Source organism: Fistularia commersonii, chromosome 10, assembly GCF_037954325.1.
Source record: "Fistularia commersonii isolate RoL2024-O1a breed Wild chromosome 10, RoL_Fcom_v1.0, whole genome shotgun sequence".
In the NCBI taxonomy this organism is placed as follows: domain Eukaryota; kingdom Metazoa; phylum Chordata; class Actinopteri; order Syngnathiformes; family Fistulariidae; genus Fistularia; species Fistularia commersonii.
Window position 1 is genome coordinate 491,099 of NC_141293.1, and position 26,160 is coordinate 517,258.

Genomic DNA, 26,160 nt, shown 5'->3' on the forward strand with positions numbered 1-26,160 from the left:
GTCTTGTGTTAAGACTTGAAATGTCCTCCTGTCGCTCCAGAGCCCAGAACATGTTCAGGCAGGCCATGCGTTCTCCGGTCATCATGTTCCACGTGGTGCCGTCGTCCATGAAGGCCCACTACGAGCAGCTGTCGCAGGCCGAGAGGAACCCGGCCTTCTCCTCGGGCCGGTTCAGCCCGGACTCCCTGTCGGGCAGCGCCGTATCCGGCGTGGAACACACCCCGCAGAGGATGTCCCGTCACGGCTCGCAAACCCACTCCCACGCTCACTCGAACCCGGAGCAGACGGAGGGGTACCCGCACCTCGCGCACCCCGCCGTCTCGGCAGCCAAACCGCCCACGGGGCAAATCCAGTCGCCGCAGAGGGGGCTCGGCTCCACGCCCGCGGCCGGGTACAACAAGAAGGTCGGGAGGAGGCTGAACATCCAGCTGAAAAAAGGTAAGATGAATATTTATTAAGTCATGGATTGTGGCCTTTGTTGATTTATTACATAATTCTTATGCCCCCTTTCATTTTTCTTGCAAGTGGTCGGGATTTTTTAAATTTCATTTCAATTTTTTGTAAGAAATTGTTGGTTTTTTTTTTCACTCTGCAGCCAACAGTTCAGCCAAGTCTGATTTTTTTTTTTTTTTTTTTCTTCTATTGATCAGAGAGACACAGAACAGTTGCCGACTGCTGTCTGTCAGGTTGTTCGCTTTAAATCGTTCTGAAAGCGAAACTTGTACAAATGATATTTTGGATGCCGATTTTCATGACTTTTCCAGAAGATCTCCAAAAACAATAACAAACAATAATAAAGAAACAGTAAGAAACAGATAGCTGTATCGAGATTCGGCAGACACCGATAAATGTATGAGGCGACGGACGAGTCACCCCCCGCGCAGAAAATAATACATAATTGAATAAAAATACATAAAAAAACAAAATCAAAAATGATAAAGTGAGCAGAAAGTGGGCACCTTGTTTTCCCCAGTAGCTCACACGGCACCTGCTGCACCCTGCGATTGTGAGGAAGTTGCAATTCTCGTGCTTCTTTGTGCTTCTGCCGGCTCTGGCTGCGATACACGTGTTATTTTGATAATTTATCCGTAAAACCTCATTTTCACACCAAGCGACGGGTTGTGGGATTCGGGGACTCTATACGTGTTCCGGCATCCGGCGCGCCGCGGCGGCAGGAGCCGAGAACAGTTGGACATTAGGCCAATTTGCGCAAATGAATCCGGGAGTCGGAGGGATGCAACAACGCGGGGATGAAATAACAGCGTCCTCAGGGTCGTCTTTGACTGGCAGCTGGCGCAGGTGGTGCAAACCTCCTCCAACAGGATAGCGGGTGTCGGCGCCAGGACTCGGGGCCAGAGAGCTTGTTGCTAAGCAGCCGCCGGTCCCCGCATGCTGTCAAATGCCACGGCGAAAAGTCTGACGAGGCCGCACCATATGTCTGCCCAAGTCTCGCTTTCCTCTCGCGGGGAATTCAAGGGAAATCGCGAAACGTAGCGGACGCCCGGAAGGTTATGGCGTGTTCCGTCCCGGCCCTGGATCTCCCCCGCCGTGTCCGGTCACGCCAGCCGGAAACGCCGTCGGCGCTGTTTACGTTCGCCGCGAGAGATGCTATCGTTCCTCATTTCACCTTTTGTCTCTGGCTGTTTGAGCAGACGTTTGCGAGGATTAACGGCGGCTCCCGAGGGGCCGTCGGGCTCATCTCTTTTGTTTTGAGTGCCGACTTAAGCCCGTAGCTTTGAGCGCAGATTAAGCGCCCGCATTTGTTTATACGTCTGAATCAGACACCGGGCCTCCTCGCAAATCCCGGCGAGTATCAAAATCAATCAAAGAACTCCATTCCGCTTTGGAAATTGCTTAGGTGCGTCTTAATCAAGCTAATGGGAGTTTTACAAAATCCCCCTCCCCGTATGAAGCCAGGAATGCCACAGGCATTCACCCAGCGATGTAATACCCCACCTCGTCCGCCTGTGGGAAGTTGATTGGCTCATCAATCGAGGGGATTAGAAAGCGGATGTGAAACACAATCGCCGTTCTTTGCAACCGTTCCCGTGGACAGGCGGCGTGGATTAGGGCCCGTATTCTCATGCGGCAACAATGCTCATTATGGTTCCCACATGATCTTTGTGCCGTCACGTGCGGCGGCGGCGGTCGGGACCGTTTCTTCTGCAGAGCTCTGGAAAACGTGCAGGCATCACAGAGACAGAAATTATGGCGAAACCTCTTCTTTTTCTCAGAAACATTGGCAGTTTAATCGGTCCCGACTGCAGGACCCATTCGAGCGTCTGGCCTCCATCGAATATCATAAAAGTTGTACAACTCCTCAAGGTAACTTCTTTGCCTGCAGCTCGTATGAGATGATCTGACTCCCTCATTGCAATCACTCTCTAAATGGAAATGAGTGACCTGCAGACGGGATGTAGTATTTAATTTCCTGGATTTAACCTCTCCAATATGAGGGGATTGTTCATTTTCCTCGTGGACTGATATCAGTCCACGTGGACCGTGTCGAGTATTGGCTTGTGCGCCCAACGCGTCACAATGATACGTTCGCGAAGGGGTCGGACCCGTCGCCGGCGGATTGTTCTTCCGAGTTTGACGTGCCGACGATGCTGGATCAGCGTCGACGGCTCCAGGAAAACATGTTACTTGAAGCCACGGCTTACGAAAACAAGAGCCGCCCGCGTGACGATCCAAGCCGCTGAAGTCGTTCACAAAAATGTCCCATTCTGAGTTTTGTGGATTGGCTGTTGGGTGGACGGGGGAGTCCGGGCGATATTCTCCGTTTTGGGATTTCCAACATTTCTGGAAGCAGCGGCTTAATCACTGCAGAAGGTGAGAAAAACCAAGGACTCAGTTGTGGTGGATCAGCGGAGTGGACGGCCACGAACCCGCGAACGAAGGCATAACGTTTGTTTCAAACAATACCTTAAAGAACCCTCGGCAGAACGAGCCTCGACCTCTCGATCTTTTTCAGTTTTTTTTGAAGTTGTTTCCAGACTTGCGTTCCTGTCAGAGCCCCGTGAGGCAGACGGACGACTCCGCCTCACGACCAGGGATGTGTCTGTTCTGGATTCTTTACAATCACGCTTCCGAAAAGCCAACTAAAGCTACCAGAAATGCAACACCGCTCGCAACAGAGTGGGGGTTCGAACGTAACCCATTTCTACGATAACACCGACATTATTGTTTGATTACCCCCTGAGACAGAACTTTCACTTTGTGAATCTCTGCCCTGCCGACCGAACGCTTTGCAGAAACAGTTGATCCGGATGCTGTTTTTACAGGATTCTTTTCAGCCTTTGTTTGACATAAAACTGCTTTTTTGGACTTCAAAACAAGTCGGTCACTCATGCCAAGGCAGTAACCTCCTCATCACAAATTGGTGAGTGTTGATGGTCGCCTCAAGCTAACCTCCTTCACTGGTTCATTGTTTTCAAAACGAATAATTCGACCAACCCAATGATTGGGTTTGCGTCGCCAGAGACCGACAGCCACCGAGCAGGTGCGCTGACATTCCACGCTAGGAAAACAAAACCAAATGATATTATCCGGAATAGATCCATCTAATGAATGTTTGGAGGATAATGGAGTGTTTTGTAGACGAAAGATCGCCACTGAGCGGAACGAGTTGGCATTCTAGTCTGAAACCAGCTCAATTCTCAGGGATGGTTGAAAGGAAGGCCGTGAACGACCATTAAGAGCGCGTCTCGATCTTCCAGCCGTTAAACCGTTCCGACAGACACGGAGGCCAGTTCCGTCCCGCCGCCACCGGCCTTTTTTTAAATTAAATCAGGGTGATTTCTAAAAGTTGCTCGGCTCAATAAAGTGGAGGGCCTTTGTTCAGAATGCAAGGTCACTTGTTAGTCTACCTGACAGCTTGAATTACGTTTCATTAGAAATTAGTCATTTTCCTGATTTTTGCAGAAGAGCAATTTAGTTCCACCCCGTCTAATTTTGATTCCATTCTATCTAATAAGTTCCAAGTCAGCGAAGGGCACTTTGACGGGGAGCGGCTCCGTCGCCCGCCTTCTCCGGGAACCACTTGTTATGGCTCCGCAAGAAACGGAGAAGCATTGATTGGCTCCATAAAATAAATGCTCCCCTTGCAGGGGAGGTTGTTTTTCTGCACGCCGACCGTGTATTTACACTTTCCTCACAAGGTGAGGACCGACCGGCTCTCAAAACACGGTTATTGCTCCGACTTACATCACATCCTGGAGGACCCAAACACCTTTTTCACATCAGTCTGAGCCGCGGAGGGAAGCGAGCCATGGTTTCTTGTGCCTCATGATGAAACCTCAGTGTTCTAACGCCTCCTCCTCCCCCGCAGGACCAGAGGGACTCGGCTTCAGCATTACGTCCCGAGACGTCCCTATCGGCGGCTCGGCGCCCATCTATGTGAAGAACATCCTGCCCCGGGGCGCCGCCATCAAGGATGGCCGTCTCAAAGCGGGGGACCGGCTGCTGGAGGTGAGAACGACAGTTGCGTCCGTCGAACGCTAACAGTTTGTCGTATTTTTCGCACTTAAAATCACTAAATCTTCTCAAAAATCTTCCGTGCGCTTGTTGTCCGGTGCGCCTTACGTATGAATTCTTGTTGCGCTGACCGACCTCCGACCAATTCTATGTGGCACTGCGCTCTAACATCTGTCAAAATGTTTTAGCGCCACGAGGACGTCGTATTAACGTGATCGATATTAAACCTTATTTTCCACAAAATACGGCACTTGTTTTAAATTCACAAATGTTGAAAAGAAATTATCTTGACTTGCAGAACAGATTTTTTTCTTATCGGCCATTCAGTCGTTTCGCTGACCTGATTTTGGGGCCGTCGGACTATAAGCCGCACCCACAGAGTGTAAAAAGGAAAAAAATAAATTGCACATATAGAATCCGCACTTGTCTGTAAGTTGCAACTATCCATTTGTAACATGATATATATATATATATTTTTTTTTTAATTCCTTTGCATAACTCCTTCCTTTTTAATTCCTCTTCCCTCAGCCGCAGGGAATCTTCAATCTTTTTAGTTACTGCTAACAGTTAGACAATTCATATTTCATTATATTTCTTATTCTTCCTCCTTTCTACTATTATCTATTACTGTTATGTTTTTTACTTGAAACTCTGGAACAACAATTTTCTTTGGGATTAATAAAGTTGTTCTCATCTCATCTCATATATATATATATATATATATATATATATGTATATACACGCAGAACTTTTAATTAAATACCGTGTATGTGTTTTCTCCCAAACTCGTTGTCTACCGGGAAAAGGCAGTGATCTATACCCTCGTCTTTATCTCGTCTTTAACCAGAAAAGAGTTGGTCTTGGCTGTGGGAATTCCTCCGTGGCACACTTGCCTTTTCTTGTCGTCGTCAATGTGACTTGTGTCGACCGCAGGTGTGTGTTCTGGTGTGTCAGCGTGTCGTTTCATCGGTCGGCTGTGACCGGGCGAAATCCTCTGGCGGCACGAAGCTCGTTAGCTTGTAAATATTCATAAATTATGCACGGCGTTCAAAGTGTGTTTAAAATAGTGGCGGCTAATAGTTTGCAAATGGTGTGGCTTTTTCAAATCCACTTGTCGGAATAAATCTTCCCGTCGTTCGTAGCTTCTTCTCTCCGAGTCGTCCGGCGCCGACGTGCGCTTCGCGGGACTCGACGATTTTAACCTTCCGGCCTCCCGTAGGTGAACGGCTTTGACCTGAACGGTCGGACGCAGGAGGAGGTGGTGTCCCTGCTGCGAGCCACGCCCATGGGCGGAGGCGTGGGGCTGCTGGTGCTGCGCCAGGAGGACGCCTTCCTGCCCCGCGAGGTGGTAAGTACGCCCACGTTCACCCCGCGGCCCTCAACTCTGCAATATCCATCAAGACCCGTCCGATCTGTCAGGTCCGCGGAGGTGACCTTTACGTTTCTCGGATGGGTTTGATGGGAGTAAAACACGCCTGGGAAAAAAGCCCTTTCGAAATATTCGATGTGATAATTTAACATTTCCCAGCTTTTTCCATTTTTTATTTTTTTTTGCTATATTTCAGATGATTTCTTGGTAAATTGTCAGCTTGCGATTGCAGTTTGTGTTACGTATTCATTGGCGCGGAGAAATATTGTGGTGGAAATATTGACCGTCCGGATTGTGTTGTGAGCCGGCGCTCGGTTAGATAAGATAAGATAAGATATAGTTCATTGATCCCCAGTGGGGAAATTCTTTTGTCACGGCAGCACAACGATGACGATGTCGATAAATATTAGTATAAGTATAAAAAAACAAGAATTGATGGAGAGCTTCCTTTTTTAAAGTGACTTTATTTCATCTTTTGTCAGGTTGGGTCTACTACAATTGGCTTTTCCATCCATTTTGTAAATAAAAAAGTGCATCTATGAGCACAGGCGACTTCCCTTTTCCTCTCCTCGCGAACGCGCGAGGCCGGCTCGCCGACGGATGGCCACGCTCTCGCCGCCGCCGTCCTCCGCGCTATCAGACCGAAGCTCGCCTGAAAGGAAACCCAAAGAGCGAGATCTTTTGTCTTTATCTCTCTTTTCCTTTCCCTTCGGCCCCGTCGGCGTCGGCCGGCATCCGTCACCCGGCCTCCTCCTCTCGCTCTCTGGCTCTCCAATTCCCCGGTGCCTCTCACTTGGTTAGGTAACCTCCTCCAACTCTGTATTTCCATCTCTTTTTCTGTGTCTCGCCTCCGAGCCGATTTATTGGATTGATGGATGCCGGGCCGAACAGATGCACGCAGGGCGGCTCGCGAGCGGAGAGCGAAAAACACGCCGGGCTTGAATATCAATCAGGCGGTGTCCTCACCTATCGAACTGTACAAACAACCGGAACGTTCTCTCCGAGCCGCCGTTCAAGGCTCTCTGCCTCGCAACTTGTAAATTCAAGGATAAATGCAAATCATCGCTATTATATTAAAGGTGTTTGTTCTAAGTTTTCGCTCTCTTCGAGGTCACGTTTGTGTGAATTGCCAGATTTTCCGCATCGTTACATTTGCATGGAATTGGATTTGACGTGCTATACGTTTGGAATTAGCTCCGAGCCGCCGGGGGTTTAAATGATGACGACAAGACATGCAAAGAACATTCACTTTTAAAAGTGTACTTCACACCCACCCCCTCTCAAAAACAAAAAAAGGATTCAGGGAATATGCAAAGGGAAACTGGATTGAAGTCCAAGCCGGAACAAATCGGGAACGCCGAGACCATTTTCAAACGCGTAAACAACCAAAAAGACGAAGCGCCGACTCGCTCCGTTATTGTTTGGATTTGCCAGCTCGCCGTTGAGTTGAGATGTCCCGTAATCACTGGAGGAGGAACGTGTGCTGTGAATCCATCACTTCCAAGCAAGTGTACGTTGTTATTTAGAAACCGACCGTCATTGCCGGACCCTGGAGCTCCTGATGTCGATCTGGCTCTTCCTCCTGCGCACTAAAACCATTCCAGTCGTCTTCTTCGCTGTCGGAATTGGACGGCTTCGTGTGACCGGGCTACATGTTTCGGGGGCGTGAAGCTCGTTCGCGTAAAAAAAAGTCTCAAATATCCATAAATTAGCCGCATCGTTGTTTAAGCTGCCGTGTTCAAAGCGTGTGGAAATAATAGCGTCTTGTCTCTGCTCACTTTAGCCTCTTGCTCACTGTTGGAATTCTTGTAGTTCCTCCTCCCTTCTCAGAAACCCGTCTGTGTTTTCGTGCACGTGGACGGCATAGAAACAACGGACGACGTACTTCAGTTCCCAGCGGTATTTCAACATGTACCCCGAGGCAGGGACTCCACGCTCTATCGAGGCTCACGGCGCTGCCGCTCGGTGCCCGTTGAGATACTTTCCACCCGCCGCGGGGTGGCGCTTTTAAAAACTACCGTGGTCTCTGGTCAGCCGCTTTCCTGCGACAGAAGCGATGAGAAATGGAGCGACGAAGACGTCCGAGCTCTTCTGGCCCGCCGCGCAAAAGAGGGATTTCCAGGGCTCGCAGAGAAACAAAACAGATACAGAGTCAGCTTACGGCAGGGGAGTCGACGCAGCGAAGCAACGCAGGGAGAGAAGAAGGACACTTGGACCCGTTCGACAGTCCGCGGTTATTATTCCACCAACGCTGTGGCGGCTTCGCCCTCGGGTTTGTTTTTGAGTGTGGCGCTTAAGGTTCGCGCCGGTTCCTTGGTCCCTGCACCGATGCGAACTACAAGGTTCCCCCGTAGGAGAGGGGGTTCCTTCCTAGAAGGAAACGGAGCTCAACGAACTGTGTTCTTGCAACTATTCTGTCCGAAAGCGGCTACGTGTTGCCCCCCGCTTCATCCACATTATCTCTCAGGTTCTGGGTTCAATCACTGACATGGGAACCTACATCGCTCATGTGGACCAGTGAGAACGATCACAGCGAGAGGACACACAGTCATTTTCACCGTTTATAATTTCCGGACTCGAACGCACCTGAATATAAGCCGCACAAAAAAAAATCCATAAATTAGCCGCGTCGTCGTTTGAGCCGCCGTGTTCAAAGCTGTAGAAAAACTAGCGGTTTGTCGTCCTGAAAAGACAGAATGTCATCGCGTGAGTCGTCGTGAAAGTCGGACTTGCTTGGATCGATGGTGATCTCTTCGCAGAGGCGCGGGTCGCGAGAAAGATGAGGTCCGGCGAGCAAAGTCAGCGGGATGTGACCTTGTTTGGGCAACGGCGCGCATTAATAATGCATGTGAAATAAACCCATCGGGGCCGTTAACAACATCCACGCTTTCCAATGGGATTTTGTCTGGCGATGAGGCGTTAGCGCATTAGATTTCCCTTACGAATTCGCAACCTCTGCCCGCGCTTGTGGCGGCGGGGGAGCCTGGACCCCCCTGGCGGAGCCCGCATCTTTTATTCTGGAGCTTTTCTTCTGCTAACTGGAGCTGCGAAATTGGTTCGCGACGCCCCGGCGTTATTTCCCGCCTGCCTGTAGCGATTCACCCCGATGTTTGTCACAGCGCAGACGCCCGGCACTTCTGAACCTCCCTTTCTGCAGAATGTTAAGTGGAAACTCCGATACCGGATAAAGGCTCGTCACATTCATACACCCATATAGAAAGAAGGCTAACGGGCGTTAAATGTCAAAGGTTAACGTTCCACTGTTCAATATTTGTAGTAGCCGCTGTCATTTCAGTTGCTTTTGTATTCATGGCCTGTAACTTTTTATTCTCCGTCTGCGACGACCCTGATGCCAGGGTCCTCGGCGGCTTCTGCCTTTCACTTCAATTCCACTGGCAGGGTTTGGACGACCTTGCGGGGCTTTTTCACGGAACACAAAATCAGTTTTGATTTGAAATAATGGGTCCGGACGTGGCAGACTTCACGCCGGTAACGGATGTGCTCCGCCTTACATTTTCGGTTTCCAATTCCCCGACAAAGTCGATCCTTCGTTACAAAGGATTGAATCTTTCTTTTTTATTCAAGGGCTTTTTCTTCTATTTTCAGCCTGATTATTGCAGTAGGTTTGGGTTCCACAGACGTAGTTTATTTTAAAAAAAGACTCTTAATTCAGTTTCATGACTGCAGCCTCAGAACATTCTAATCAGGCGTGTCCGTCCTGTCGTTTCCGGACTACAAGCCGGACTCTTTCCGCCCTCTTTGAACGCCGAGGCTCGAACCATGTGGCTAAATTATGGATTTTTTTTGTGCTAACGAGCTTCACGCCGCTCTAAACATTTAGCCTCGTCACATCGGACGACGAGGTGAGCGTGACATTCCGAGGAGGCCGAAGAAGAAGACTTGAATGGTTTTAGTGCGCAGGAGGAAGACAGAGAGGAAGGCGGGGATAGAAAATGGATGGACTTTACCTTCATCAGCCGTGTTGTTGTCGCATTATTGCATGTTACCGGTAATCAAAAGTTACAAAACTTTTCCTGTTTTTCATGTTACAACGTGGACACCTGCGGCTTCTAGACAAGTGCGACCTATAGATGCACACATAGATCGATCTGTTAGTGTTTAGCGGCGGCGGCGCGTATTCAGGTGCGCTCGATAGTCCGGAAAATAATGTAATTTAGCTTCCGCTCTCATTTCTTTTGCATGCTTCCCTGCCTTCTCTTATTTCACTCACTTAAGGCGGTTGGGCCGCCCGACAAGCTGCGTGACTCATTCTGTCACTCAGCTGAAACCGTGGGCGTGTCTAATACCACGCTGGATATCCAACTTGCATGTTGAAATAGAAAAGATGACGTAACGGCGCCGACGCGCTCGCGAACGCCACCGTGGAAACGCGGCGAGAAAGATAGTCGTGGAGAACAGGACGGCGAGACACGATCATGGTACGATGTCACAACATGAAGAGTGTGCGATGCCTCCCTCGACCCCCCCGCCGGCGAGCAAAGGGGATATAATGAGCAAAATCGTTTACTTTGTTCAAGGAAAATGAAATGTTTTGCTTTCTATTTGTTCGATTGTCGCCGAACCGTCACTGCCTTCGCCTCGTTTGTGTTCTCCAGTAAAATTAACATTTTGAAGGCTGATAATTGCAGTTTGGAGCGTCGGTGTGATGCGGCGCCGCCTTCACAAAGAGACGTTTCCACGCACATAAAAAGCATTTTCAAGATTCTTTTGAAGAAACAAACAAAAGATTCTTTCCTTCATGTATTTATCCGGTGCCGACATTTTCGACCGGAGTAAGTGATCCGGCAACACCGGTGGTTGTGTATTCAGTCGCACCATCATTTGAGCCTCTTACATGAGCTCGAACTCTGGTCATTTAACCATTTTCACATAGATTTAAAAAAAAAAAAATGTTTCCAAGCAGGGTAACAGCATGGGTTTGTGTTTCCCTGAAATTTCTTCCGTGACCGAACTGTACTTCTTTTTCTATCTTTTATTTTCCAAAAGCACCTTTATTTGTAAGATGATCAGTTCCCATTCCGACCTTAAAATCATGATTTGTAAGGCGGCCCTGTGAGCCGCCTGCAGGGGGGAGGTTTTGCAAAGGGAATAATGAGCGCCTGGATAAATGGCTTGAATGTGCGGGCGAGACAACCGGTGTCATTTCACTGAAAGCACTGCAGTCTGAAGTCGCTCGGTTGCAGCGAGTTCCCTGTCCTATCACACACACACACACACACACACACACACACACACACACACACACACACACACACACACACACACACACACACACACACATACACACACACACACACACACACACACACACACACACACACACCGGACATTGGAAGTCCAGGTTCCTGATACCAAAGAATTCTCTCTGCGTCGGTGTTTGGAGTTTTCTGCTGGCCAATCAGGTCAACAACTTGCCATATATTATGTAATTCCTCATGCTTTTTTTATTTTATTTTTTTATTCAAGATGGCATTTGTGGATTTGTAGAAATGTCCATTTTTCCTCTTCCTCTAAATGTTTCGGCTGCGACTCCACGTCCTCCGTCTGACACCATCTGCCTACACTTTTGAAATCAATTATATTCATTTGCAAGTGAGAAAAATACCTGCATTGAAATCATTAATCACATAAAGCAAAGAAAGAGACGCTTCAACAGAACAATATTGTAGAATAACAATATATTGTCGTATCGGTGACGAGTACTTTTGTGACTCGTGAACGTTCCTGTCTAGTTGAAAGCTGCTTAAATAAGATGCATTTATTCTGCATGCTCATTTCTGAAGTACTTCCTTGGTCGTAATTTACTGGTCTCTCTTTTCTCATGTTTTCACAAATTTGACTGTTATTTTATCGTATATAAATATCTATAATTGCTTGATTGCTTTTGGTTTCTCTGCATCCTCTAGAACGCTGAGCCCCAGATGCAATGCCCCAGAGATTTGGTAAGACTCCACCCAAACACTAGTCTGTGATCCCCCCTCCCCCCCGCTCCTTTATGCTTCTTGTGTAATCCCTTTTGCATGGATGTTTTTGATTTCGGTTTGGGGTAAATTCAAAGCTCGACGCATGCTTTCATCGTGCGACGCGTGAGCCGGGCGGCGAATCCAACTCAAATCTCCGAGTCACGCCGATAAATGTGACATTCATTTTCATCCCCGTCCAGACCTGCTCTAAAAACTCACAATTTCATGGTTGGTCTGCGTGGTTCTGCAGAACGCTTGGGTCCGTCACTCCCCTCGACGGCGTGTTTGTCAGCAGTGGTAGAAATAGAAGGGGTTTGTGTTCATTCCTTGGCCGTAGGAGAGGTTTCGGTCCGGCCGACGCGCCTCGGACTCGCTCCGACGTTTGATTTGAATAATATATTGCTTTTTACTTTATGCCGCAGTGAGGAAAGGAAAAAAAAAAAGGACGGTGGAGGACTCGCAGCTCTCGCCGTGAGGACGTGCGCGGGCGGTTTTACGACTTCTGCAGAATACGTCACCGGGGGGGAAAGAGCCACTTGATGAATGCGGCCTCGTATATCGTTTGCATAAATCCCCAGGAGCCCCGCTGCAAATAAACTTTCTTAATTTGTAAATTGCATCGTGGAGTGGCAGCAGATGTAGTTTTAGTGTGAAGATTGACTCTCTGAGTTATTAGCTCTCGGCACCGTCTCCCCAACTGCTGAAATACAGGGCGAGCCGCGAAGGCCGCCACGCCACAGCAGGCCACGCCAGGCCACGCCAGGCCAGGCCACGCCGCTCGCCCCGAGACGATGCAAGAAAATGCATAAACAAAATTGACATCTCAGAGTTTGAAAACCAACAGCTTGACAAAATGATGCGGATGAAATAAACGTGTCAAACTGAGTATTTAGATTGTTTTCCGAAGCGCAGGGATAAATACGTAGAAGCCGCTTTCGTAAACCAATTAGGATGTTGCTGACTCTGCGGTTCCAGTCCACACAGCTTTATTTTTCGGTTATTGCCAAACAAAAAATTCTATTCATATTTATGTCTGTGAGTTTTACGGCAATCAGAACAGTCTTGACTTGGAGGGCTTAACCTTTCCCAAAAATACGACACAAGAAACAAAAGCGGCGAACGTAAACAGAGCCCTCTCTGTTGTTTAGCGCCTCATGATAATATTCCGTATTCGGCTTCCGTCTTCATAAATGAACGGGTGACGCTGACGTGACGGCGACACGTCGGTGGAGGATGTCGTAAAGCCGACGGCTTCCCGTGTTCACGCGGCGAGACGGTAAAATTTACGTCTCTGAAAGTAATAAACTGCCGAAAGCGCCGGCCGCTTTATTAGAAATGAGATGTGTGGACAGGGTTAATCTGCTGGAATGAACAGGGATTTTTCTCCAAAAGCCCCAGACTTCAGGTCCCCTCCACATCTGGCCTCTCCTCCGGCGTGCATCTGGCTGAGAGAGGTGCTGGGCGCCACATTAGATCTGTAATTAGCCAGTTCATTTGGGCGGCGGTACCTGCCAGCTGCTCGAAGCGTCCTCATCGTGGCGGCGAGGACGCCGTCCATTATGTGTCTGCGGCAGGTGCCGCCGCATTCAAACCGTGTCCGTCCACCTCCACCTCCACCTCCACCTCCACCCGTCTGCCCGCCTTCCCCTCCGATGCGAGGCTGGGTGCTTTATCCCTTATTAAACGGCTCACCTGCAGTTAGTTATCCTTTCCTTCATGGTCCTGATCGCTCATCCAGCATCTCTGTCGGCGACACACCACCGTCTGCGCTCACATCCGTGCATCTGGGCGACTTCGAGCCGTCCGTGAAGCAAACCGCGGGTTTTTAATCACGGATAGGAAAGGGGGAGAACCCACAAACTCCAAACAGAAAGGCTGACGTGGTAATGCCGACCGCCGGCTGCTGCGGCGCTGTTACCGTGGAATATGGCGTCCAAGGTCACGGCGGCGGCGGCGGCGGCAGGGCTCATTCCTGCAGTGTCGTCAGGGAGGCACAGCTTTGTTATTTATCGATTCGTTCATTTGTCTGCTTTCTCTGTTTCAGCAAATGCTCTTTTCATAGTCCGGCTTAAAATTCCCCGTTGAAAGTTAATGGCTGAGATTTTCAACAAGGGACCGTAGATGTACAGGTGGCTCTCGAAAATGTATTTATCTATTTATATAGATACAAACTCATTTGTGACTATAAAAACAAACATATCTGGAAGATACTTTACCTTTTCCATTTTTATAAAAGGCTTAAAAGAAATGAAGTCATTAGGCATCAATCAATTATTCTATAGGGGTGTTACTATTTAGGTTTGTATGTGTGTGTTTGTGTGTGTGTTCATTCCAAATCCTGTCTTGTGGCACATTACCATACTATTAACTATTCATTTTCAAAGAATCCAAATGTATAACTAGTTTTTTTCCGTACTTGAGCTTCTTCTGCAGATTCCAGGCGACGCCTCCTTTTCAATTATAAACTACATTGGGATTTAATTTTGACACTTGAATTCAATCAGTGGCATCACAATGGAATCAGACATACAGTAGAAACAGCCACATATATTAGCATAATTTTGCCAAAGACATCTTGTCATTTTTTTTTTTTTTTCCCCTCCCCTCCGACGGTAAGGTAAATTTAATTTTCTCTGGTTTCGGATGATTACCTTGCTAAAAATCAATAGTATCTCTGGGCTGGAAGCCAGACAGCTGGTGGAAAGCCATTGTCCCCCTGCCTTCTGTCTCTCCTCCGCCCTCCTCGCAGCGACCGTCCAGCCGCGGGTCTTCCCTCGCCCTTTCCCAGAACGCCGCCCGCCGTAATGGACGCTCCGCCCGTCGGATGCTTTTCCGCGGTCAGACATATTCATCAGGCGCGGAGACGGCGGCTTTTAGTGGGCTTCGTCGATCGACGGGGAACGGCTTATTCATTATTTGATTTATTTGTCGGGTTCGTCGCGGAGACGGATAGGACGATAGCGTGAAATGATGTATCGCGGGCCGACGATGACGAGGGATTCGTCTTTAAGAATAAACATCGGCGGCGCTCGGTGTTTCTTTTCCACTTGAACTGTGGAACCCGTTTCCCGAAGTTAACTTTATCCACCCAACGTCGCTTGGAGCGTTCGCCCTTCAAACGCACCGCCGGCCGCTTCCGCACGCTGAACATCGGCGGATTTGGCACGGATGAGCGGCGTCCGACGGCCCGAGCGCCCGCGTCATTTTTCAGCCGGAGCGCGGCGTCGCAGGCTTTCCGGCGAGCGGAAGCGAGCGGGGGATGCGCCGTTGATGGCTTCTGTCACCCGACTGTGAAACATCCCAGGCTGCGGAAGAGCCATTTGCACACGCTCGCTAATGGAAATGTCTGAAGCGGTGACACTTTTTAGCGCGTTTGGTCGATCGGGGCCCTTTTTCTAAATCGCCCGGCGCGTTCAAGTAGCCGCGAGGGGCTGCCCTTTCCAAGCCTTCGCTGAGTCACGCCTTCGGTCCGACCCGGATTACTAAACCCGGCAGAAAAGACCTGGTGAATCTCATACGAGTCCTTTAGCCCAGTGGTCAACGTCTAGTCATCTGTTTTGTTCAAAAAATAGACCCTTGACTTTGTTGCCGTATTTTGCAAACCACGTAAATAGTTTGATTCGCTGTGTAAATTAATAAGTCATGACGCATCACGGAGGTGAATACGCCGGAATCAGAAATTCATTTTCGGTGTCGGAGGAAAATCGAGCGTTTCTCGGTCGCTCCGTCAAGTGAAGAAATAGAAAGGAATAAAATGAGATAAATCTGAAATAAATGGATGAAGATGGTGCGGTAAAATATCAATAAGCAGCAGATACATAAGATAAGTAAATAAATTCTTGGTAATTCTCTGAGCAGTAAATTAGATTGGTGTAAAATGAGTGCTGCCAATAACGTCACCAGATTCTAGTCAGTGAAGTCAGAAAAGCAGAGGCCGGATCGGGTTACGAAAGCCACGTTTTCGTTTAACGTCACATTCTCGCTATTTTTGAACCATTACTGAATGCGATCTGGAAAACTAAACTGCGATAAACAGCTAAAAAGTGAAGGTAAAAGCGGGAAAGAGAAAGCGCTCGTCACGCCGGACGGTCGACCCTCCGGTCACCTCGCTCGCCGCCGCCGCCGCCGCCCAGAGTCTGGCGCTGCTCAGCGCCCAGAAATCACCGAGTCTGGCCTGCGTTTGAACTCCTCGCGGACATTTTCTGCAGGAGGATAGACTTGACCTTTGCAGTGGGAGATTTTCCCGACGTGCTTTTAATTATTGAAAACTTCACTCTGGGCAGAAAATCCTCCGGGATTGATTTTTTTTTTGGCTTTGCATTTCCTGCGAGAGGGACTTTGACGGTAAAGTGACGTTCTAGTAGGAGCGGAATTTACAACATGATGAAAAAGTCAAACAAATAAATGAAATTCATTCACACTCGTCACTTTTCTGATATTCAAAGCAACCGGAGCTGCGCCGGATCCGTGGCTCGTTTTCGTCGTTTCGGCGGCGTCGGCCGCTGTTTTATTTTCCGTCCGTCACCTAATTTAATTCTTAGCGTTGGCTGAAATTCACCAGATGTGGAAACCGGGGTCGCGGTCGGCGTGCGGTTGTTGTGCGCGTCGAACAGAAAGCTGCGCTTTAGCATCAGCTCTCGATTACAGGTCACATTTTAATCCTGCGTTTGAGACGAACGCGGCCCGTTTGGCTTAGAAATCCATACAAAAGAAGCAAGCCGTGTGTATTTTAAAACAGTTCGATAGACAGTAATTCTATGGGAGGGCGTGCGCCGCAACAACATCTGTGGAGTGGCGACATTATGCCGAGAACGCGTGTAGATTGACACGGGGTGAAAGCACAAAAATGCGAGCACAGGTCTGGAGGTGTTGATCGGGGTCTGATTTGATTCTGACGGCGGTTAAAAATGTCATTGGACGGTTGGACGGCGGCGTGGAGGAAGATAGATTTTTGCAAGAGGTGACTAAGGTGACTCCTTATTCATGCCTCCGCGGGTGAGGAAACTGGAAACCAGGAAGAAATGTCGAGGCGATGGGCTATAATAGAGTGTTTTTCCAGGTTTGAGGGGTGTGTTGTGAGGCCGGGTCGCTCCGTCCTGTGACGGACGCCTCCGTCGAGTGTCGGGAAGCAAAATGCAGCTCGAAAGTGTCAGAAACCCTCTCTCTCTCCAGAGCGTCCTTTAAATGACCCCAACTTTCCCGTCGTCTCCCGAGCGCGGCGGCGCTTCGATAGCTAAACCCCTCGTCCCGCGTGTTCGCCTCACCAACGACTAGACCAACCCTCGTCACACACACTGATTCTGCCTGGTGATTTTCCACGTCTGCATAACGTTGGAGTCGCATGTCTTCCTCCCTTCCTCTCACAGTAGCTCCTGTTGTCTTTCTTTTTTGGGCATTTACGGCGGTCTGGAAGGACCGGCGTGTCAAATGTAGTGATGTTTTATCGGAGGGGGTCGGTGACTGAAATATTCAGATAGTACACACACACACACACACACAGCAATAATAAATACATCTGAAAATTTAACATTTTAAATCCATTTTGCTGGAAACATTTTTGAAAATATTCGTATAATCAGCCATAAATGCATGCTTTAATACTGGCATCAAGCATGGAGTCTGCAGTGTCTCTCTCCCACCCTTTTCCTCCCTATTGATGTTACACACACACACACACACACACACACACACACACACACACACACACACACACACACACACACAACTGGTTGGATTTCCCCTTTTCGTGCATGAAGGCTACGCTATTCAGAGGTCCATTGAAACCTGCTGAAAGCTGGGTACTTGCAGCAAATTGAAAGTAAATACGTGAATAAGAATAAAAAACAATGGGAAACAAAAGAAAGCAAAATTACTTGTCAGTTTTTTTTTTTTTAACAGATATTATTGAGATGAGATGAGAACAACTTTATTTATCCTGAAGGATATTGTTGTGCCAGAGTTTCAAGTAAAAACATAACAGTAATAGATAATAGTAGAAAGGAGGAAGAATAAGAAATACAATGAAGTATAAATTGTCTTAACTGTTAACTGCAACTACAAAGATTTGCTTCAGAATTGTGTTTTTGAGTTCTTTTAATCTCAAACATTGTGCCTCCAGCCAGGTCCCATTTTCCCTCCCGATCGATTTGAGCAGGTTTTGAAATCTGGACCGCGTGAAAATCATAAAACGGCTTAAGAATAATCCACAAATCAATGAAATAAATCTGATTGAAATTCATCGGACTTATCGTTTAACGATAAATTGTTAAAAACATCAGCGTTCCATCTTTCCCAGCGCGCCTTCCACACACACACACACACACACACACACACACACACACACACACACACACACACACACACACACTGGGCCTTGAACCTGGTTTATCTAACCTGTTGCCTCTCGACTGCTCCCTCAGCATCCCAGGCAGGCCACGCCGGCCACGCCGGCCGGAAAAGCCCACTGGCTGATGGAGGTAACCGCTGCATGGCGCCGCCGCTCAGGGTCGTTACGCCGTGCGGGGAGACGGGCGGCAAGAAGCAAATAAGATAGTTTGGGCGGCTGCGCAAATAGGCCGGGAGTCATTTAAGCAATCCATTGGTTCACCAATGGCCTGTATAAACAAAACACTCTTGGCTCCTCTCCTCCTCCCGTCGCCTCTCCGTTCTGTCTTTTCTCTCTCGACGTCTCTATCTTCTCTCTTTATTACACTCCGCCTCGCTCTTCCTCAAACACATGCTCCAGACACGCGTCACCATGCGCCACCTGTTTCTTCCTCTTTTTTTATTTTTTTTACATTTTATTTTACAATGGAACACGGATCAGAGGCATCCGTCTTTACACGCCGGCCCCGATGGCTCCATAATGGGCCCATAACGTGAACATTCAGCTCCATTGTTTACGCCATTAGTCACCGGGGCTTATGGAAAATTACTGCTATGCTATATTGAAAAGCCATCAGCGGCGGTGACGGCGCCTCCGCCCCCCCCCCCCCTCCCCCCCCGCGCCGAGACGCTATCTATCAGATGAGCGGGTTTCCTCTCCGCTCGCCGGCCGTAAGCCTCTCGTCAAATGATGATATTGGTCTCCGTCGCCGGTGACGACGGAGGCGAAAAAATAAAATGAAAACCGCCGTGTTATCGCTCCGTCACGATGTTTTCCGAAATAGGTCGCTCGGCCTCATCGGCGTCGCGAGTGACGTCGACGGAGACGAGACCGATCCGCCAATTTGGGCTCGGCGGTGATAAAAACGCAGACAGAAAAGGATAAATATGGATTCTTTTAGACACCGAGGTTATTCCTCGCTGACCTTTGACTCGGTGTTCTATGCTTTGGTTGGCTGCCTGCCATTTATTCAATATTTCATTCGCAACGCCTCGATCTTTAATTTCTTTATTTCAGTCTTTATTTTCAAAATGTCAGCTTTTTTTTTTTTTACTTAGCAAAACATTCACGCTTAAAGTGGTGGAAGATGGACGTTACACCAACTGAAGCGACGGCAATTTGCAAAACAAATGAAAAATACATTTGGAACACTTTGCTGACCCCTGGTTGATTTTATAAATGTACTACTAATAGTCTAATGTCATGTCTTTGATATTTATACAATGTCTTGTTGGTTTTGAGCTTTTTCCTTCCTTTTGATGTTTTCCAAAATGTCAGCTTTTCTATTTATTTTTTAACATACTTTAATATACTTCAACATACAAAACATACTTTATCGTCCCCTTCTTAAAATGATTGCCGAGGTCACTTTTTGAGAACATTTTTTTTTTCCTGTGACGAAATCGACTCCGTTCTCAACATGTGGCTCCGTTTTTTTTGTTTTTTTTTCTGACAAACTTGAAGAAACAACTTTTTTATCCTGTAATGCAGATGCTTTTAAATCAACTGAGACAGCAACGCTCAGAGGGAGGAGTTCTCTACTCCACTGTTAATGTGATCATTGTTGCGGTACAACCACACACACACACACACACACACACACACACACACACACACACGCAGCAGTGACTTTAGACTGGTGGTCGACATCCACGTGTCATCAAGGTGGAAATGATGAGTGTCAACAGTGTTTCATCCCGAGTGTCCTCAACAACGGCTCCCTCCGCAGATCGGTGGCCCCCCGGCTGGAGGAAGTGGCAGTTAATGAAATCAAGCCGGCGTATTTCTTCTGCGGGATTGAAAAAGCGTTTGTTCTCCGGCCTTCACGGACAATGAATAGCTGTGTCGGACGGCGCGGCGCCGCACACCATCCATAACTCACATCGGGGGGAGATTTATGTGCGGATCTTTCCCGGTGCCGTGTCGAGCGCCACATTTACATGCCGCGGACCGTGATTTGCGGCTCGACGCGTCGGACGGTTTCCTCGATCCGGGCGACCGTCGGACCAGTTTCTTATCTAAACACCCGCACGGATTTGACTGTCTTCATTCAATTTGATAAATAAGGTGTTTTGAGCCGCTGGCAAAAAAATCGAGTGAAATAAATACTATATTATCTGAAGTTTTATCACCGTAACACAATTCCTTGACATATTTAGAAGATAAATACTTCCTTTTCTCCCAACTAGGCGAACGTCGAATAATATCGCTCAGTCATCCAAAAAATAGTTAATAAAAAATAAAATAATAAATAATTCAAAAATAATAAATGATAAAATATAATAAAAATTAATGAATAATAATCATTAACAAAAATAATGAAAATAATTAAAAAAAAAAAAAAAAGATGATTTATATACGTACATATACAACCCCCCCTTCCGAAGTATAGGTCAGCTTTGTAATAAATCTGGAAACAGGTGCGGCGTGCTCCGGGATTAATTAGACTTAATTCGCCCCATTTTGTTGAATCATGACCGCCTCGGACGGCCTGCCGGGGACGAAGACGCGTCCCACGGATCCCGGGCCTCTGGCTCGCGGCTGGCGTTGGTGCAGTTATCATCCCTTCAGAAGACGTCGCCGCTGGTTTTAGGTTTTCACTTTGAATCGCCGGCCGTGACACTTATTCCATCCACCTTTTTCATGCACGCTGGGACTCTGGTCGCGGCTCCTCCGAAGGGGCGCCAACCGGCGTTCTCCAACTAATGACCACATTATAGGGGGGTAAACACACATTTTTGCAGCTTTATCGCTCTGGAGTTGCAGTTTAGCCGCGCAGTGTGTGCCTCTTATGTAAGAAAATCATATTTACAAGATGTACGGATGTTATAGATGACTTTTTTCCAACTGGATAATTGCGTCCTGGTCCTCATTGGACGACTGCTCTATCGTTTTGAAAGACTTACAGCGCCTTGCAATCAAAATCGAGCCAAGATTTGAGACGCACTCTTTCACGGTTCACTCCGAAATCCGGAAAAATGGCCCAGAATTCTCGGTTTGAGGGGGAACCTCGGGTTTCGCCGGCATTCTTTGGACGCAAGTCTTGAGAGTACTCGGTCTGTACAAACACACCAGATAAGCGTCAAACCCAAAGCCCTTCAGAAGCGCACGCCACATGCGCCGCACACATATGTCCTCGCATACGTGGAGTGACCGGGAGCAGCTGGTGGTGTAATTGCTTGGGCTCGGATGCAGGGACGAATGGCTTCTAGTGGGTTCCGCGGCTCGAAAGGAGCCACGTCGTTTCCCGAGAAGGAGGGAGACGGCGCCGAAACGAGGGCGGGAGATTAGTTTTGGATGGCGAGCCCCGAAGTCGGTCCGCGTTCACATCGATCGATCCGTCTGCAGAAACCTCTCGCTGTCAAGCGTTGCCAGCAGAACCCTTGTGTGCGGGAAAGGCTGCCGGATAGAAAGATTACATTTTTGCCGGGTCGGCATGATATTTTGTGTTTGTTCTGACAGGTTTGCACCTATAGACCCTTTCACATCTGACTCTCTTTGTATTTTTGTCACTCTCTCACCCCGTTACACACTCACACACACACACACACACACACACAAATCCATGCCGTTCTCCTCCACGCTGTGCCCGTCTCAGCTTCACCGATTGCACAGGTATTTGATATTCATGGTCTATCAGCATGGAGCTGCAGGGTGACATGTCAGGAAGTGAGAGAAAGGCACTCGCGCCGTGAACTCTGTGGGTTCGGGAGTCGCAGATCTATCTTTTGAGGCGGCGGGCGTCAAACGGCGAAGGCTCCTTGTACATTCCAATAAACAAAATGCATTTCCTTCGTGGATTCTCATCACCGGGATCCGAGCTCCCCGCCGTGATTGTTGCTCAGGAAATTAGCTTCGCCCGCGCCTCGGCTTTTTTAGCGGCGCAGTGACGCAAACGAACACACAAATGGACGAACAAGTATATCGACAAGAAAAAGAGAATTACATCTAATTAAAGGCTGAACAGAGGGGGCTTCAAAGGGAAGCCGTCCATGCAGATTATTTATTTAAAAAATAAAGGACGCTTTGATCTCTACATAGCAAATAAGTAAAAAGGTGATCCGACAAACACCCGGGAGACTTTGTGGAGGGAAAGTTCACAGCGTACCATGTTTCGAAAGTTTGAAAGTGCCGGTCATCCACCCCGAGACCGAACAGACCTTTTCCAGTCCTTTCTGTAGCCTGACCGGGATCTGAATTTATTGAGGTGTGAACTCTTGTTCTGGATGACGCATCATGGAAGCTTTTATTTTTATATTTTCAGACCGAGGAAGCAGTCGGTCTTTTTAAGCGCGATAGAAAAAAAAAAAAAAAAACACCTAATCTGTGATCCAGCCCGTCTTAAATCATATATTTCACTCAGATTTGGGGAAAAATAATCGGTTCATCTTAATTTATCGTCCCGGTTTTTCCACCCCTTCCAGAAAAAAAACAAATAAAAACAAAACATGGAATCAGATCGTTCTCACACTTGGCGTGAAATGGCTCCAATCAAACGGTGTAGGTGCGTTTTCGGGGCACGTCCTCTTGGGGGTTCAGTGAGATTGCCAATCCCGGCGGCGCCCGCGGGACCCGGCCAGGCTGGATGGCGGGAGCCCGAAGGGAATCACCGCCGCGGGCAGGTGTGACCACTTAGATTTGTGTGTTTGGCGTGCGGACGGGGGCGGCGAACGGAGAGGCGGGTGTTAGCGCCGCGGAGGCCCACGTAATGACAGAAAGCGAGCGAGGAGTCGGGAAGAAAGTGTGAATGAAAAGATAGATTGTGCGACGGTCGGCGGCCAACAATGCTCTCCACGCTTGACTCCCCTCCACTAATTACACCCTTCACTGCCTCCCTCTCTTTCTCCCTCCATCCCTCCGTCCCTCCATCCCTCCATCCCTCCGTCCCTCCATCCCTCCATCCCTCCATCCCTCCCCGGCTGCATCGCTCCCGCTTTCCCTTCCTGTCCTCAGCTCACTCTCTTCTCTTTAAAAAAAAAAAAAAAATGTATATATATATATATATATATATATATATAAAGCGACTTTTCCAGTTGCCGGATTTGTTTGGCCAAAGTCGGGCGAGGTGCTGACCCACTTATCACCTCAGGCGCTGAAGCAAAGAAAGGTGTGTGTGTCTGTGTGTGTGTGAGAAAGAGAGTGCATATGGTGAGAACAGAAGAATCATGTTAAGAAGCTTTATTCGTCTTCATGCTAACGGTTGGGCTCGGCAGCACAAGCGTATCTGCCGGCTCTACAAGTGACGTTGCTTCTCAAATATTGGGGCGCCTGTGACCCCGGAAACACGCTTATTCTTGTTGCAGCGGAATACAGTGTATTTGTGGCGGTGGCGCTCTCGTTGTCAGAGGGACGGCGAGAGACAGAGATATCGGACAAACCAAAGCGAAGACGAGGAAATCCGAGGAAGCGAATGGAAGCTTGAGCTGAGCTTCTGACAGTCGTAACGTCTGGTTTCCAAAAGCCGTGCGCTGAGAAACCTGCTTGTTGTCGCCGTCGGTCCTGACTTCCTCATTGTGATGAAAAAGAATTGTTTTTACATTACATTACATTACATTACATTGCATTTGGCAGACGCTTTTATCCAAAGCGACTTACAATAGAGGACATAGGGACTGCAAATACACTTGCAAATACATTATTCATTTTTGTTTTGTAGGTTTTCTATATTGTGCGCCTGAGTTAATGCTGCTGATCAATAATCTGATCAAATGGTTCAGCCGGTCAACAATGTTTGCAGTTTAAAGAAGGATTTCACTTTTTTATAAATTTGAGGCAAATTGATTCACTTCAAATCTTCTCTGTTACAGACTAAAAAACAATGTTAGTAAAGTTATTGTTTCTTGTAAGTGTATCTACAGCTCGTTCTTTTTTCTTTTGTTTAATGTTCATAAGGATACGCAGAGGTGAACGTACAACAATTATCTTGACAGATGATACTATTTATAAAAGCGGCGGGGAAGGTGGAGGGCGCCAAATGTTTTCTTCTTCCTCGGGGGGCGTAAGAGAAATAATTGAGAAGCGCTGCATGAGCGTCACAAAGAATATCCCAGCTACAACGCGCTGGTGATACTGAACTTTTTTCGCGCTCTCTTATTTTTTTTTCATTCTATGCCAAGTATTTGTTTCCAAATGACCGATTCAGATGCAAATTATAGGAATTATCGCGGCGCTGAGCACGAGCGGCGCTGAGCACGGGGAAATAGCTCCCGGCTATAATCCTCCGGGGGCAGACGCCCAACTTTTTCTTGCTTTATGCTCGTCTGGCATCCCCGCTTCTCTATTCATCTCATTCAATCCTTTTTTTTCCTGTCACATTTATGACCAGATTGAAAGCAGGTTCGCACGGACGAACAACCCCCCCAAAAAAATAGTGCACGTTTCCATTGTGCTTTTTGCGAGACATACATGTGAGGAAAATCAATTTCGGAAGTGCCTTGATGTTGGCCGACTCCTTCTTTGGAAAGTCTTACTCCAGCAAACGATGGATTGTTCACATCTGGCAGCATCGCCGCAGGCCACGGCGTCCACCTTAGGTTGGTTTTGGAAAAAAAAAAGCCAAACCGACCTGTTCTATGTGTGTGACAAACGCCAGCACGGCGAGTCAAACACTCGAGCCAGGAGTGATATAAGGCTTGAGTTCTTATTATTACGTGAAGTCGCCGCAGGAGACGCCGGTTTGAGGACCGACCGATGTTCTGATGACATCATCACCTGTGGATGCCGGCAGGCGGGAGGCGGGCAGGGAGGTTTCTGGGCGTGAAGGACGTGGGAAGAGGATGCAGAGGACATTGTTAGGTGGAGGCCGCGGCGACGCCTGACGGGAACCACTGAAAGGAGAAGAAGTGGATTCCTGCCACTCCAGTTATTTGTCCGGCCGCAGGCGTTCATCATCTCCACTGCTTTTTGTCGGAGCGTCAGGAGGCCAGTTTATAGCAGCCGTCATCGGTCAGGTCGGAAGGGTCCGGAACGAGGCTACGAACGGAGACAAACAACCGTCGGCTTCCTCGTTCACACGTCCGGGCGGTTTAGGATCTTAAGCTGATCTAGTTTGGGATTTCTGGAGGAAAGTTGCGCAGATATGAGGAGGACATGTGAGCTCCACACGTCCATCTTCTGACGCCTGTCCTGCACGCCGGCGCCGATGATCAGGCAGAATCTACTAAATTGTCACTTGAAAATAACTATTTTTTGCCTTCCCCCCCCCCCCCCCCAAAATCATCTCCTCATTCAACATATGGTTCATTTTTTATGTTTTCTGAAAATCTGACATCGGCGATTATTTTAAGAAGGCGAGGGTTTCTTGTTTACCGTTACATCGACTTATGAGACGGCAAAGTTCAAACCGAATTGATCATTTAGAAAATAATAAACAATTCAACCCCCAAAGGGACCTTCTGGGACCTTCTGGGACCTTCTGGGACCTTCTGGGACCGGCTGAGCCGCCGCGCCGTTCGGCGAGCTCTTGGCGACGCAAGGATTGGTTTAGTGGAGGCGATGTCAGAGCCGGGCGCCGACGCCGTGCCGTGTCTGGATTCCACTTTGTCTCATTTCACACAAAATCCCCCCCCGGTTTTCCATTTAAAAAAAAGCGGAGGTGTTTCCAGGAAAGGCAGTTTGAGTGTCAGCCGCTCGGCGGAGGTCGCGGACGTCCACCTGACGACGCTCACGGCGCAGCGGCGAGTTACACCTGCGTCCAAATGCTTCTGTTCATTTGACACGGGCGCCGTAGAAGCGCCACGTCTTGGCAACGCCGACAATTTGCATCGGAGCCGATTGTCCTCCATCTCCACGCTGCGTTTCCCGGAGCACCGCCGGGAAATAGCTTTCTGGCCCGGCCATTTTCATCTAAACAAGGAAGGAGAAATGCAAAGGATGGTGGGAGGGAGAAGACGGACGTCGGGAAATAGAGAAGGTTTATTTATTCACTTTTTCCCCCGAAAGCGGTG

At 48.3% G+C, this 26,160-nt stretch overlaps 1 protein-coding gene across 6 annotated transcripts in view; it reads left to right on the forward strand.

Annotated features, from left to right (window-relative positions):
- The window catches only part of pard3ab (par-3 family cell polarity regulator alpha, b), a 302,221-nt gene that overhangs the window by 136,744 nt on the left and 139,317 nt on the right, over nucleotides 1-26,160 (forward strand). For 4 of the 6 annotated variants that reach the window (XM_086153154.1, XM_086153157.1, XM_086153155.1 and 1 more), the window contains exons 9-13: nucleotides 41-438; nucleotides 4,331-4,470; nucleotides 5,696-5,824; nucleotides 11,773-11,808; nucleotides 18,249-18,305. In XM_086153154.1, coding sequence (XP_086009280.1) covers nucleotides 41-438; nucleotides 4,331-4,470; nucleotides 5,696-5,824; nucleotides 11,773-11,808; nucleotides 18,249-18,305 — 760 coding nt within the window. The remainder of the gene's footprint in view (nucleotides 1-40; nucleotides 439-4,330; nucleotides 4,471-5,695; nucleotides 5,825-11,772; nucleotides 11,809-18,248; nucleotides 18,306-26,160) is intronic. The other 2 variants (XM_086153156.1, XM_086153159.1) reach the window with 1 other exon arrangement.